Below are 15,984 nucleotides of genomic sequence, written 5' to 3'. Positions count from 1 at the left end.
AAGGGAGGGGGATATTGTAAGTGAAGATCAAACAAACTTGTAAAAGCTGACTGGAAGCTGCATGGAATGACCTGAAAGGGTCACGTGGAGGCCCAACAAAGATGCGGCCTGATGGATCCCCACGAAGTACTTCTCCAGCTGAGAACCACACTGGTGGAGGCCGAGGGTAGCAGCCACCAGGCCTTGGGCATCTGCAGAAGTCAGAGGAGATAATCTATTTCCTCCGGACTTGTCTCTCCCTATGGACTCAATCCACTGTGTAGTTTTTTACTGCTGCTTTTACTGTGGCAGTTGGAAAGAATGAAGCATTGTCTAGCTGGGTGGAGTCCATTAGGGACCCGATAAAGAAAAAGATTAATTCATTGTCCTGGTCCTAGGAGTATTTCCAGACAAAGGAAACAATATTAGGAGGAAGACATAGCTCTGCCCTCCCGCACAACCTCCAACTCCACACTAGAGTCACTAGTTGAGGCCTTAGCCGTGGTTCCCCTCTAGTTCCCCTTGCAATCCTCCAATATGGAATCATATGATATAAAAAGGGTGTTGACTGGAGCCCCAGGTACAGGTTAGGTATTCTAAGCGGTCCTACGTGGTAATCTCATGTCTTCCAGAACCAGCAGATGCAGCCTTCAATGATAAGTACCTTCAATATGAAGGGATCCCAAGTTTACCGAGGTCCTTTTCAGCTAGCTATGACAAAAAGCCAGAATTCCAAGGGGCTTCTCTGTTTTAATACAGAAGGAGTTATGTTGATGTGACTTGATGTTGTGGCAAGCAGCCTTCGTGGCCAGAAGGAAAAAAACACAATCTCCCAACTTGATGCTTGAACAGGAAAAAGAATCCTTAGATGACATTCACTCTTCCCTGGCTGTTTTAGGGGGCTATATAGAACTGCATAACCTTTTCATACACCTCACTCCCACTCGTACATGAATACCTGCTGCTGAAGCTTTCAGACTTACTTTTTGCAAAGAGCTGAGAGATGGTTTTTCTGGTATCTTCTGACCCCTCATATTCCTTCTCTGCAAGCTGCTTGTTGGCCGTCTCCAGACGCTCTGTGGAATTTGGAGACAATCAACAGGGCCCTGAGGACAAACTTCCAAGCACAAGCTATTTGCCCTCTAAATTCTGATCTTGAGCAAAACAAGCCTGTCTCTTCTTATTACACAAGAAGGGGTGACACAGACAAAGGTTTGCAAACGTGGATCCCAAAACAACACTAGACCATGAAGGGAAAGTAGGAGGCAAGTACTTTAACACTTTCACTTCTCACTGACAAAACCTAAGTCCAAATTCCTAGATTCCATCCAAGAAATCTGTCCCTGAATATATGATATTTTTCATTCACTGGGAAAAAAGAGCACCAGAGTTATTATAAAATGTTTAAATTTAAATGTTTATAAAATCTTTAAAGCTGGAAAGGAAGACAAGTAGCATAGACTATGGGGGCAGGCCAACTGAGTCCAAGAGACCTGAGAGGAATACCGTCTGATTTACACATCAGTTCATCCCCCTTTGATTAAGAAAGCTTAGGAATAGACATGACTATAGTCACAAAAACCTAGCCCGTCTATGCTCTGCAATTTGCTGACTATCCCAGTGCGCTGGACAAGACCTAGAAGCCTTACCATGTGTTCCTTAGCTTAGCCCTTCCCTTTACCACACTTTTTTAAAATTGAAGTATAGTTGATTTAATTGTGTTAATTTCTGCTATACAGCAAAGTGATTCTGAGATATATCTATATACACATTCTTTTTTATATTCTTTTCACTGAAGTTTATCAAAGGGATTTTTTTTTTAATTGACTGCTAGAGGTACTGGTAGGCTCTGACCTCCCTTTCTATCATAGAATATTGAATATAGTTCTCTGTGCTATACAGTAGGACCTTGTTGTTTACAGTAGGACCTTGTTGTTTATAGTAGGACCTCGTTCCCTTTAATGTCTTGACTGATGCCTTTCAGTGATTCTCTCACCTCTCAGATCCCTGTTGAAGTCATGCATTCTCCGAATCTCGCCCTCAAGCTTGTTTCTCATTGCTTTCTCCAGGGCCTCTCTTTTGGAGGATGACTTGACAAGGTTCTCATATGCCTCTGAGACTCGCTGGATTTCTGTCTCCACCTGAACAACAACAAAAATGAAAGACAGTGATGATGGTAGGAAGTGGATGGGGGAAGAAGATCTGAAAACATATATGCAAATCCTTAATGATAACTTCTCCCAGGGATTCATGGATAGCCAGGAGGCAATCATAACACAGTCAGAGGGAGGAGGGAGGAGGGTTCAGGATGGGGAACACAGGTATACCTGTGGCAGATTCATTTCAATATTTGGCAAAACTAATAAAATATTGTAAAGTTTAAAAATAAAATAAAAAAAAAAAAAGAAAAGTTTTCAGGATAAATTTCTAAGTTCAACCTCAAGCTCAGTAATTAACTTACCAGTCCCCAAGATTTCCTTAGGTTAAAAACAAATATGTTTATCTGTCTTCAGAGAAGGTTGTAGGAGAGGATAAATTTCATAAGTATAGTTACAAATGATTTTCCTTTCCTTTCTTAATTTAGAAAATAATAATAATGTATATAGTTACTGCAAAGCATTTAAAGGGTTTTTATATGTTCATTTTGATCTGGGCTGATATTGGCCTACACAAGAGTACCTCTCCCCCATTTTAGGAAAGAGAAGACTGAGATGGCCTTTTACTAGAAGGCAGAGGCAGAGATCAAAACTAAAAACCCTAAGACTCAGCCTCATTAGTTAGTTCAGTTCAATTTAACAAACATTTACCAGGGGCCAAATATTAGAGGAACTCTTTAAAGCACTGTGGGGTGTGTAAATATGAATAAGGACATTACAACTGCCCTCAAGAAGCTTTCAATCTAATCAAGTAAAAGAATACCGGGAAAGATATGTTATTAAGAAAAGCTGGAGTAGTGTTATAAATTGTAGGGGAGAAAGAGGTTGTTCCTGTTTGGGGGTGAAGGGAGAGGAGAATTTCAGGGAGGAGGTGGCATTTACAGTCAGATCCTGAAAGCTGGGTTAAATTTCAACGATCAGAGGTGAGGGGAAGGGTATTCTATTCTAAGTGAGCGAATGCATTCCCAGAATGACCAGTAGTCTCATTTGGCTGGACACTGTGGGGTACACAGGGAGAAGCTGGTAAGATCTGGCTGCAAAGATAGATTGGAGTCAGATCATAAAAGGGCTTTAATGCCAGGCATTTGGACTTTATCCCATAGTTAGTGGGACACCGTAACAGATTTTTTAACAGAAATTCATGATTAGAGTTGTGTTTTATGACACTCCAGCAAATCTTGTAAAAGGTAAACACACACACAACCTCAAAGAGAAAGGATCCCGCCCTGAATCAGCCCGAATTGGGAAGAAAATAAGAAATCTGACTCCAGAGTCTCTCTGGAACCAGTAGAGCTTCACTGTACATATCACAACCACAGAGATATTTGCATATGATTTGTATAAGACAAGTAAACCCCATTGCCTATTAAGTAATTTTCAAGTTAAATCTGACTCCTGCAACCATTCTGCATTCCTTCTCAGCTTTTCACTATCCTCCTTAACAAAGCTCAGGCTACTTTAGGGGGAGAAATATTAGCACCACCCCCACCCCATGGGAGACTCAGGGAAAGGTGGGGTTACCAAACAACTCTGACTGCACCTGCCCCAGCTCCAGCATGATGCCTGAGGCGGGACTGCCTGCAAACAAATGAAGCTTACACCACAGAAAAGAGCAGACTTGAGAGTGTTTTTTTCCTTGCAGATGGTACCAAGATAGCAGCACAGAAGGTGAAAACTGGTGAATGGCATTTAGAGACAAGATCTGCAAGGCCTGAGCCCAATAAAGCTTTTGCATGAAATTCAAGTGCTTGGTAGAGAAAATAAACATTTCTATTTGAAAGAGCAGGCTTGGTGCTGGTCTGTTCTGGGCTGTCTTCAGAGTACAAGGTTTTCTAGTGCCCCATAGAATGCCACACCTGGAAGGCAGTCCCCTTTGTTTATGTTTTTATGGAAGTATATTTGATGTACAATATTGTAGAAGTTATAGGTGTACAATATAGTGAGTCCCTATTTTTAAAGGTTGTACTCTATTTATAGTTATATAAAATTTGGGCTATATTACTCATGCAGTGAAAGTTGCTCAGTCGTGTCTGATTCTTTGCGACCCCCTGGACTATACAGTCCATGGAATTCTCCAGGCCAGAATACCGGAGTGGGTAGACATTCCCTCCTCCAGGGAATCTTCCCAACCCAGGGATCGAACCCAGATCTCCCACATTGAAGGTGGATTATTAACCATCTGAGCCATCAGGGAAGCCCAAGAATACTAGAGTGGGTAGCCTAACCCTTCTCCAGTGGATCTTCCCAACCCAGGAATTGAACCCAAGGGTCTCCTGCATTGCAGGTGGATTATTTACCAGGTGAGCTACCAGGGAAGCTGGCGTTGTGTAATATATTCTTGTAGCCTATTTTATACCTAATAGTTTGTGCCTCTTATTTCCCTCCCCTTATGTTGCTCCTCCCTCCTTCCCTCTCCCCACTGGGTATCACTAGTTTGTTCTCTGTATCTCTGAGTCTGCTTCTCTTTTGTTATATTCACTAGTTTGATGTATTTTTTAGACTCTTCATATAAGTGATATCATACAGTATTTTTTTTTCTGACTTATTTCACTTATCATAATACCCTCCAGGTCCATCCATGTTGTTGCAAATGGCAGAATTTCATTCTCTTTATGCCTGAGCAGTATTCCATTGTGTGTGTGTGTGTGTGTATGTATATATACACACACACCACATCTTCTTTATTCATTCATCTGTTGATGGACACTTAGGTTGCTTCCATATCTTGGCTATCCTACACAATGCTCCTATGAACACTGGGGTGCATGCATCTTCTTGAATTATTTTTTTTTTTTTCAGATGTACATCCAGCAGTGGAACTGCTGAGTCATATGATAGTTCTATTTTTAGTTTTTTGGGAAACCTCCATACTCTTTTCCATAGTGGCTACATCAATTTACCTTCCTACTGGCAGTGTATAAGGGTTCCTTTTATTCCGCATCCTCATGGAAGGCAGTCCCTTTACTCAAGTTGTTCAGAGTACTATTTCAAGACATTGTACCAATCCTTTCCCTATACCGTTTGTAGATACTGCCCCCACTAAAAGGGCAAGTTGTACATCTGTCAACAGGAAAAGGAGTCAGAAGGGCATATCCATCCGTTTGGTCTGTGGTGGGAGGTGAGGGGAGAGAGAGGATGGTAGTGGGTTTCCAGGTTGATTCTATCTACTTATTCCCCTCATGAGCCTCAGGCCTTCTTATTTTTTCCAGCACAAGCTGACATCTACCTTATTCCCCTCATTTGTCCTCTTCTAACCCACCTGTGCCTCTAACCCACTGCAGCATCGGGTCAGGTTTCACTTCTCCCAGCACTCAAGCTGTCCCAATTGCACTTGGTTGAGGCATCTTTCCCCATAATGGAGAACAAAACAACAACCCAGACTCTGTTCTGCTGCACTTCCCTGCCACCCATCTTCCCCCTCAAAAAAAAAAAAAAATTCACTATCCTCTAGAAAAGAGAGTCTGTAGAAGATCTGGGTTCACCCTTCATTTACTACATCAAAGATGGGGCCAGGGCCACCACAAATAAGAGTTTAGGGAGCAGTATCAACCGTTAAACCTAATCAGCCAAACTGGACCCGTCTGCTTATAGTGTGTGAGTACCAATGGGATGGAACAGGGGCAGGTATGAGAGAAGAGGGAAAATTTTAAATTGGGGGCAAAGCCAGGAAGAAACATTTCTCACTCAACAACCCCCATCCATCCAGACTTGGGAACATTAGGTGCAGTAAAGGCATTTTTTTGTTCCGTAAAAATACTTAGCTGATAATAAGCCCTCCTCTCCTTTAGGACTCAGATCTGGTGTTTACATAGGCAATGGCACCCCTCCAGTCCTCTTGCCTGGAAAATCCCATGGACGGAGGAGCCTGTTAGGTTGCAGTCCACGGTGTCGCTAAGAGTCGGACATGACTGAGCGACTTCACTTTCACTTTTCACTTTCATGCACTGGAGAAGGAAATGGCAACCCACTCCAATGTTCTTGCCTGGAGAATCCCAGATGGGAGAGCCTGGTGGGCTGCCGTCTATGGGGTCGCACAGAGTCGGACACGACTGAAGCGACTTAGCAGCAGCAGCAGCTTAATTCAGGCCCCTGAAATTTCCACTGTTGGGTGTCTCCTGAGGATAGAGTTACTGAACAATATCAGGCAACCTCCCTTCCCTCCTCCACCTTCATCCTCACATCCCTGAGCAGTCTGCATTGTCTGGGAGATCAAACCAAAGGAGCTCCACAATGACAGAAGTTGCAAAGAGGCTGTCAAAGGCAGAACCCTATTCACCACCAGCCACAGGAAGCCAAGAGCTAAGGTTCCTAGCTTAGGGCATTCAAGACCTAAAGTCCCAGCTGCAAAAGACTCAGGAGGGGCCCAGGGAAGAATGTGAACTTGGGACATACACTCCTTTTGCTACTTCCTTAGCCTCGGGCTGTCACCTGTCACCCATCTGTGGTGTGCTAAACCCCTCCTGCCCCCCACACACACCAGAGGAGAGCAGATGTTTCATTTGAGCTGCAAGGAAGGACCAACGCAAGAAGGGGGGAAAGGAAAGGGGATTGAAAAAGAGTTACAATGAAAACTACCACTTGGAAAACTCTAGGCCCTTTCCAGAACAAGGCAGGTCAGGATCTAACTTCAATGATGAGATTTTTCTGGGAACTATGGATTTATAGTTAAGATTCAAATTCAGTATTTTGTATTTGGTAAAATATAATCAAAAGGAAAAGTCTTTATGCTGGCAGGTACTTCTCCTACACAGCCCTCTCCAGTGTTCTTGACCTTCTGAAGCAGTTTCCCTGCCTTTCGTAATTCTCAAACACTCAGTTAAGCTTTCTTGGGGGCTACAGTTTCTGTGAAATGTTACTTCTAGATAGAGAGGCAGAAGGTTTTTTTAAAGTTTGCTCCATCTAACCTTCAGATATAAGAATCCTGAAGACTCGCCCATAAGTCATACAGGGACGCACAAGTGGACACTTTTATATCAATATTAAACAAATAAGATTTCAAAAAGACTCAAATAGCCCCATACGGAGATCTCACCTTCTGCAGTCTCGCCACCTTCTCATAGCATCCTTCCAACTCCTGCCGCAAGTTCCGGTTCTCATCTGAGAGAATCTCAACCATCTGCTGGGCTCTGGAAACAATGGCAAAAGGGTCGGCTGGCATTGGCTGATATGAAGCAGACGACTGCTGAGCTCGTGGCATAGCGGAATAGCCTTCTCCTGGCTGCTGCTGCTGCTGGTGATGGTGGTGATGGTGTGGCTGTGGCTGCTGTGGCTGCTGTTGACTCAGGCCAGGCTGGGGGAGACGGTAATGATCCCCCTGGTGAGCCTGGTTAGGAAGGAAATGCTGCTGTGGCCTAGGCAGGTGAGCCGAGTGGTCTCCTTGGTTGGGGACCAAGGGGTGTTGGGCAGGAGACAATCTAGTAGATGGTGGAGACTGCAGCAAGGGCAAGGAACCCCCAGATGTGAGGGAAGAAGTAGGGCTGTGAGGCTGAGAGTTCCGGGCTGACAAAGGCAATGAGATGTCCTGTGTTGGCCTGGAAAACATGGAGGGTGTACTCAGGTTAAGCTCCCACTTGAAGGCACAAAAAAGGGAGATGTGGAGTCTCCCAGGCTCCCCCACACAGGTGCAAAATGAGAAGCAGGCAGGGTTGGACTACAAGGTCTCTACCGAGACCTCTCCAGTCCCTTCCACGCCTGGCCTCCTCTCAATACCTGACCCACAGAGGTGTGATCCTATGGAGGACAGATCAGATGATCTCAAAGGTTGCTTTGTGAAAATAAAAGTAATGCATCCTTATACACTTGTTTCTCAAGTCTAAGCATTTCAAATGCGTCTTTGACAACGTAATTGTCACCTCATGATTTTAAACTAAGCTTTTTCTGGCATACTGTATGTGGCCCTGCACACAGAAAGGGTCACAGAAAGTTTGTTCCACTTGCCCAGAAGGAAAGAGCAAACCATCATCAAATCTGCCCCTCATCTTGTTATCTGCAACTCTCTTGGATAATTCATATAGTCAGAAAAAACTACCTGAGGATATACAGGTACTTACTACATTAGAGACACCAAATAATTATTGTTGATGACAGTTGTTAATAACTGAATGATGCTTTTTAGCAGCAATAATTCCAAGAGTTGGAAGGGATTACAAGTAACACTATCATACAATTTGTGATGTACTGAATCACAAAATGTAAGGACTGGAAAGGCCTTAAATAAATCATTTAGTCCAACTCTTTCAGTGGACAGAGGGGGAAACTGAGGTCCAGAGAGGGGAAGTATTCTGCCAAATATTACAGAGTGAGTTAGAAGCAGTGCCAGGGTAGAACCTAAGAGCCATTTTCAGGTTCTTTCTACTACTATTAAATAAAATGCACTGATTTGTAGTGATGTTCAGATTCCCAACCTATTACTTACAGAAAGTTCCAGATAGAGAACTTTGGCACATGGTTTAATGTGACTTTTCCATTTTGGTACCTAATACTGGACTATGAGCCATTAATGGAAACAGTGTATGCAAATGGATCATTTCCACCATTGCCACAACCAGGAAGAATATCTGTCAGTATACACCAAACACACACAAATAATGTTCACCTCCCTGCCCCTACCCAGTTAACCTAATATACTCCCACATCCACTGGATGCCTGTCCTACAGTTGGTATTTCTCAATCCAGGGAAGACAGATGGCTAAGAGCACAGGATTTGGATCCCAACAGAGTTTGGAGACCTTTCCTACTGCTTACTAGCTGTGTAACCTTGCTCAAGTTACTTCATCTGCATAAGCCTATTTTGTTTCCGAGGTCACAAATGAATTACTAAAATACTGGGCTCTTCTCAGTGTTGAATTACAAACAGTCTCATATCTACCTCCCAATGAGAATGGTTGACCCTGTTAGTGATTTTACTTATGGGATATCCACTTAATCTTTGCACTAAATTGCATAAAATTTGTGGTGAAACTGGGACAAATCACCAGGAGCAATTAACTTTTAACTGGCATTCCTGATGCTAAAGCACATTCCCTCCCACACATACTCCAATTATCATTACTGTTCATTTATCTGTCGCTATAAGAGATCCTTACTATGACGGATTTTTACCGCTACAAAACCATTCCAAACACTTGCTCACACATACCCAATAACCCAGATGTTCACCAGAGCCCTCAAACCTATTCAAGTTGAAGGTTGTTGCTCAGCCCCATCAGTGCCTCTGGTATACCCACATTCTTCCAATTTCACATATCTGTCAGTATAAATAATTACTGAATACTAAAGTGGGCAAACTACTACTTGTGGACAGAATAATTCACATGGTTTTCATGATGACAACTGGAAAGTTGCTACCCTACATAACCCTTACGTCTGAGAGTTCAAAGCACTCATGCAATCAGACGCATGGGAGCTGTTTATAAACTTACGTGGGGGGAGTCTGTCTCCATTTTTCCTACTGTGGATCTTTAGTTTCCTCAAAGGTTAAATGGTCTATGTACTCTCCTTCCACTTTGAGTAAGAGCTATTATAAATTGGGTTGACCAAAAAGTTCATTTGAGTTTTTAAAAACATCTTACAGAAAAGCCTGAATGAACTTTTTGGCCAACCCGAGTTAAAATATGGCAGCCTGGGGTCTGTTAGGGCTTATGTCTCAGGCAGAAAAGAGGGGTTGAAATTTCATGTTCTCTAATCCAGTCCTCAAATTTTAAGGAGAAAATGACCATACTAACGTTCATCCTCATTGCCAGGATGTGTAAACCCAAGGCCTGGTAGGTGTTCTCTTTTAAAGACTGAACGCCCAGCTGTGAAGTGGGCTTCCTCCCCTCAGCTCCCTGGGTCCTACCAGCAACCTAGACCTCTCTCTCAAACAGAATAGCCACTGACCTCTCTCCCACCTGTAGACCAAAAGGCCTCCCCATGCCCTGGACAGAACATGGCCTCCCAGGGGCCTCATGGAAGGGGTGACCACAAGGTGCCTGGAAGGAGGCTCCAGAGTTGGATAAGCCCAGGATGGCAGTGACCATGGCCACGACTGTGGGCTCTGTCAGAGATAAATGGAGAAGAGGCAGCTGCCTTTCACATTTCCCAGACTGGAAAAGGAAGCAGATTTCTATGCACCGTGCTGTTGGGAAAACTGAGGCAGTCCGACCCTGGCAGGTTTGCAAACACGAAGCAAGGTTTGGGCAGTTGTAAAAGAAGAGAAAGCCCTCCAGCCAACGAACTCCATCTGGATCTCAGCATCCGCCCACCATGAAAAAGCAGGACAGTACTAATGCTTGTGTGAATTTCCCCCTGAGAGAAGGGGACTGAGGAACGACGGGTGTGGGAGAGAGCTGGGGGAATGTCAGAGGAAGCAAACCTACACTCAAGATAGAGTAACTGTAATAATGGTAATAAGGGTGTCAGCTGGATGAGCGGCACTCTCCCCAGCTCCTTCCACTGACATATTAACCAGAACAACAAGGCGCATGCAAACAACAGAATCACATGATCCCATGGAAGCCCTGACCTGCCTCCCTGCCCCTTCCCTCCCTTTGTCCTTCTCCTTCCTAAGACAACCTGGGCCTCCGGTTCTCTTGGAAAAGGAGACCTGACAGACACATGGGACAGAGGCCAGGGACCAAAATCAGCATCTCCCTGAAGCCAGGGAAGATCCCCACCCAGAGACAGCTTGTGAGGACACAAATGGAAAGCAATCAAGCTGACACTGCAACTTATACCCTGCCCCCTCGCTGACCAGAACCCCCACTCTTCCCAGACACATGTCACCCCAACCCCCCATCCCAGCCCCCCAATGCACGCAAGATAGTCCTAGCCTACACGTACGCAAGCTCCCCCATACACCCTCTCACCAGATCAGGTGCCAACAGCCTGGAACCCAATTTATTCTCCCCACAGAAACTGCCTTTCTCAGGCTCTGTGATGGTCACTCTCTGAAGTCTGGAGAGGGCTGCAAATTCCTGATTGTTTCTCTTGCACAACCAACTCTGCTCTGAGCTACAGAGTTAGGTCACCCTTAGATTCCACTAAACAAGGATTTCAAGAAACCTCAGATCTGGGCACGATATCAACAACTGAAAGGAGGTGGCTGCTTTACAAACAGAAAGGATTTGATTTTTAAAAGCAGTTGATAAATGCATAAACCCCGGCTGCAGAAAAGGCTCAGCACTTAGACAAAGATTCAACAAACTTTTAATTCTTCAGATGGCTTGGCCTTGTCTCCCATCTGGAGTTCAGGGCATTCAGGATATTTATTTTTTAAGTGGGGAGGAGGGGATAGGGAAAATAAAGTAATAAAAAAGACTGTTTATAACACTGTGTTCATCTTAACAGCAAATCTCTAGCATTTCACAGCACCTCTGAAGAAGAAAATGGCACCCCACTCCAGTACTCTTGCCTGGAAAAATCCCATGGATGGAGGAGCCTGGTGGGCTACAGTCCATGGGGTCACAAAGAGTCGGACACAACTGAACGTCTTCACTTCACTTCTGAAGGTCAACAAAGGTTTTTTTGGACAACAATTTGCTCAAAGAGCTTGCTCTGCATCTTGATCTGTAATTTGTGGATTAAGAACTAAGTATTTTGTCTTCTAATTGTTTGGTACTAGCAGCAGTTACTTGGAAAGGTACTCAAAAACTGTCTAGCTAGTTGGTTTAAAAGAAATAAAGGAGGAAAAACGTGCCTCCACCTAAAATGGTACACTTATGGAAAGCCATTCAAGGTCCTCCCTTTGGCAGGCATTCATCAACATGTGCCACACCCTCACCCCAGGCTCTGCAAAAATTTTATTGCCAGTTTGTCTGCTGCAGACCCAAAACTCACAAAGAGCATCTTCTGATTAGGATTGTTTTAGGCTTGACTTTTCATTGAGCATGGGCTTTCCAGGTAGCTCAGTGGTAAGGAATCTGCCTGCAATGCAGGAGGTACAGGTTCGATTCCTGGGTAAGGGAGATCCTCTGGAGAAGGAAATGACAACCCCCCAGTATTCTTGGCTGGAGAATTCCATGGACAGAGGAGCCTGGAGGGCTACAGTCCATGGGACTGCAAAGAGCTCGACACAACTGAGCATGCAGGCACATTCATTGAGCATATCAAGCACCCTATTTCTCTCCCATAGAGGGGGGAAAAAAAAACATCATTTCTCTCCCATAGAGAAAAAAAACAAAGCTATTTCCACAAACCTGTGTGTTAAAATACTGCTCAAGAGACGATAATCAGTGTGGGCTCTACTGCTTTGGGAAGCAGAGCAAGAGACCCATAGATAACATAGGAGGGAGGAGAAAATTCAAATCTCTTATGGTTAAATATATGCAACTAAGTTTCTCTGGTGGTTTAATCAGTATGGAAAGAAAAAAAAAAACAAAACAAAACAAAAAACCTCTTTGGGCTCCTTAGTATTTATTTAGGCAGATCAAAGGGCTTTTCCATCTAGCTTCAAACACTGTGGGAGTCATTTCAGATCGCAAACAATACTCCTGAATGAGTTCTGAAAATAGCTTTCCTGGGAAGGCGGGCCATGTGCTAAGCGGGGCTTGGATTCTGCTCCACACCCCAGCCAACACATTCCCCTCCCACAAGGCAATACACACACATCCCATCCACATACAGGAGGGAGTCCCCCCAGACTCTTCCATGCTGATGAGAAGAGAAAAACAAACCCCCCCAGCTTCACTGACATGTTGCTGGCTTGCATGGGTCTGCACTAAGCTAAGCAGTCCAATGGACCAACCCCTCCCCGGGTCTTTTACTGGGCAGATGGGAATCGGATTCTTGCTCATTTAAACCGGAAGGGCCCTGTCCCTTACCCCATTTCCTGTTCCAAGCCACTTATCAGAAGTTAGGCTCCTGCCCTTTGAAAGCTGCACAGCAGAGGTTGAAAAGGGTTAGGAAATCAACCTGAGTTAAGGAAAAAAAAAAATCCTAAACTAGCAAAGTTAGGAGTGGAGCCCAAAGTGAATTGCCTCTGGCTAAAAAACAGGACCTGAAGGTGAAAAAAGTAAAATACCAGGAAATGCCAGGTGCATTCTCCTACCTTCACCCTACTCCACCCCTTGACTGCCTTCTTTCTCTCCTGAGTCACCCACTATACTTCAAGCCAAGAGACTCTTTCCCAAATGAGTAAGAGGGGACAGGAGACAAAAAGTTAGACATCAAAGAGATCATAGGCCTGGTCTGGGGGCTGCCTATGGAAAAAAGCCACCCATAATTACCCATGGTAATCAGGCAGGAATACCACATATAACTTTCATCGTTTTTGTCCAACCCTGAAACCTTCCCTCTGTCCCATACGCTGAAATACTCCTGACTGGAGACATGGCCCCAATAGGAACAATGAACAGAATCAAGGAATCATAAGGTCTAGTTGATACAGCAATAAGTCAACAGGCCTCTGAATAATTCAGAACTATATTTAGGGATTAATGAATATTCAAAACAGTCCTCCTAAACTAATGGCAAGTTGTACAGAAGCCATGGGAATATTTTTTTCTTCTGCATTTTAGCATTTGACCAAAACTTCTATACAATATGAGGTGAATTTAACTTAGATGTTTAAAAACATCACGGGCAACTACTAAACTCACTACATAAGAAAGATTAAGCAGCCCAGACTTCGTGAACTGCAAGCAAGTACAAGGCTAGTCACATGCTGAACCTGTACATATAGAGTTCTCCCAACAATAATATCCAGATGTTTGTTTAGTGTCTGAGCGAATCATGGTAATTCTGCAGAAAGATTTGTTTGCAGAAATTAGTGAAAAGAATTTTTTGGAAGAGAATAAATGAAAGTGATAGGATATTCCAGACTCAAGTGCAAGATAATTTACTTGCCCTCAAAGGAAGGCTTAATAACACACAAGAAAAGGAACACTGACTCTTCCTTCAATCTCCCAGGAGACTGGACAGTGAAATGCTACTGAAATCAAGACTTGTGCTCCCGTTCAGCCACTAGGCAGTTGAGGCCATGCTCAACCTATAAAGTCAAGGATATGTTAATTACAGGACTAATGATGTCTGAAGAAGGGTACAAGTTCAGGTTGGCAGGACATTTACTAAGCCGAGGGCCAGCCATGCATTGCAGAGTTTGTTACACCAAATGCCTGCCCATTACTTCCCTTAAGGTTCCCGACACACAGCAGAAGCTGGTTGGGGATGAGGTCAGGGAATGACAGAAAGGGAACTGTCTTACCTGGCTGCTCCATACTCAGGGGGATGCTGATACCTCATCAGTTGCCCCTCTGTTCTCCCTGGCTGGTTCAGACGATGCTCACTATAGTAGTGCCCTGGCTCTTGGGGCTTGCACACTATGGATTGGGGTGGCATGCCCTTGAAGGGATACTCTGGTGGGGGGCCTCGATGTTCCATGCCCTTCAGGCTATGCTGGCTGGGAGGTGGCCCTTGGGCCTTGTAGAAATCACTGGAACTTGTGGGATTCTTGTACAGGTCATTGGGTTGTGGTGGGGAGAGAGGAGCGCTGGTAACAGGTGGATGGGCCTTAACTCCGCTGGTAGCCAGTGACATCTGCATGAGTCGTTCACTCAGGGAGCGAACATGTCCTTGCTTAAGATCTCTGAGTCCTTCATCCTGGTGCATCTTTCCAGGATTGAGCCGCTGAACTGATGGGCGTCCCTCAGTCCTCATCTTCTGGTTGGTCACGCCAGTGACATAGAAGGCAGCTCCGACACTGGCATGCTGTTGGCCCCGAAAATACTGGGACTGGACCTTGGCTTCCTCATAGGTCGGGAGTTCTTCATTATTCTGCATCCGAGGAGACAGCTGTTTCTCCATGATGATGTTTTCTGACTGGATTTCCTGCCCCTGAGGTTCCTGTCGGGCAGCATGAGCCACAAGCTGTTGGTGGTGGTCTTGAGGACTCAACACATCATTCTGAGGGCCTGGGTTCCCACTGCCACTGGGGAAAGGAGGGCCGTTCCCTGTGGCTTGCTGGTGTATGGCAAGCAGGTTGCGATTCTCATTGGGATTGCCATAGCGAAGCTGCTCTTGTAGCAGACGCTGCAACACCGTGGTTCCTCCACTTGGCTGTTCATCAGAATTTCTCATCTCTATTGCTGGTGGTGCCTTGTGAAGAGAGAGAGAAATTGGGCACCTGGGCTGCCCTTGACCTGGGAAGGGGAAACAGGAAGCTTAACACCCAGTTGATGGATAAATCAGTCCTCTAAAGGGGGAGAAAATGAGTATTGGGGGCGGGGTGAGGATTTCTCTGCAGAGATCAAGTAGAGAACTGAATCTAGACTTAATCAGTTAATTGTTGACCACTTCTGGCTCTAGCATTGACATGAGGAGGAACTTGGAGGCATACTAGCCCTCCGTTTTCTCTTTTACTTTTAGCCTGGGTTAAGTATTCACTCTTAACTCCTAAAAGGACTGGGGAAACCTGAAGCAGTCAAGTGAGGTTGTCAGAGAGTGCAATTTTCCTAGGCACTTATCAAGTTCATCTCTCTGTATTCTATCAAAATGAAAAATTCAACTCTTAAGGTTGTGGCAGTGGGGGCAGGAAATTACCCCATAGGCAGGATCTGTAAAACAGTTCAGCATGTGGGGGGAGCTACAAAATGTCAAATGATAACTAAGATAAATAAAAAGTGATGAGAGAGCTTGGTTGTACCAGATAGAAATGATCTCTGCTTGATGCAAATCTTTTTCTCTGACCTCATAAAACTCTGAAACATATCTTTTTTTTTTTTTAATCCTTTTTGTATTGTCCATTTTGGATGCTCCTTGGCTTAATAAGAGAAGAGCTTGGGATAACTGTTATTGACAAAGTTTCTCTTTCAGCCATCCAGGAATAGTCATTGAGCATTTGTTGTTGTTGTTGGGTACGAGGAGTTTAAAGGG

At 44.4% G+C, this 15,984-nt stretch overlaps 1 protein-coding gene across 5 annotated transcripts in view; it reads right to left on the bottom strand.

Moving 5' to 3' along the window:
- AMOT (angiomotin) overlaps positions 1 to 15,984 on the bottom strand; it is a 68,456-nt gene that overhangs the window by 35,521 nt on the left and 16,951 nt on the right. For 2 of the 5 annotated variants that reach the window (XM_027535513.1, XM_027535512.1), the window contains 4 exons: positions 14,318 to 15,251; positions 7,168 to 7,666; positions 1,976 to 2,120; positions 963 to 1,055 (listed from right to left, as the gene is read on the bottom strand). In XM_027535513.1, coding sequence (XP_027391314.1) covers positions 963 to 1,055; positions 1,976 to 2,120; positions 7,168 to 7,666; positions 14,318 to 15,189 — 1,609 coding nt within the window. In that variant the 5' untranslated portion in view covers positions 15,190 to 15,251. Of the gene's footprint in view, positions 1 to 962; positions 1,056 to 1,975; positions 2,121 to 7,167; positions 7,667 to 14,317; positions 15,252 to 15,984 lie in introns of those variants that run through there. The other 3 variants (XM_027535517.1, XM_027535516.1, XM_027535514.1) reach the window with 2 other exon arrangements.

This window comes from Bos indicus x Bos taurus, chromosome X, assembly GCF_003369695.1.
Source record: "Bos indicus x Bos taurus breed Angus x Brahman F1 hybrid chromosome X, Bos_hybrid_MaternalHap_v2.0, whole genome shotgun sequence".
NCBI classification, from domain to species: Eukaryota; Metazoa; Chordata; class Mammalia; order Artiodactyla; family Bovidae; genus Bos; species Bos indicus x Bos taurus.
Note: the sequence above shows the minus strand (reverse complement) of the source record. Positions and strands in the feature narration are given on the sequence as shown.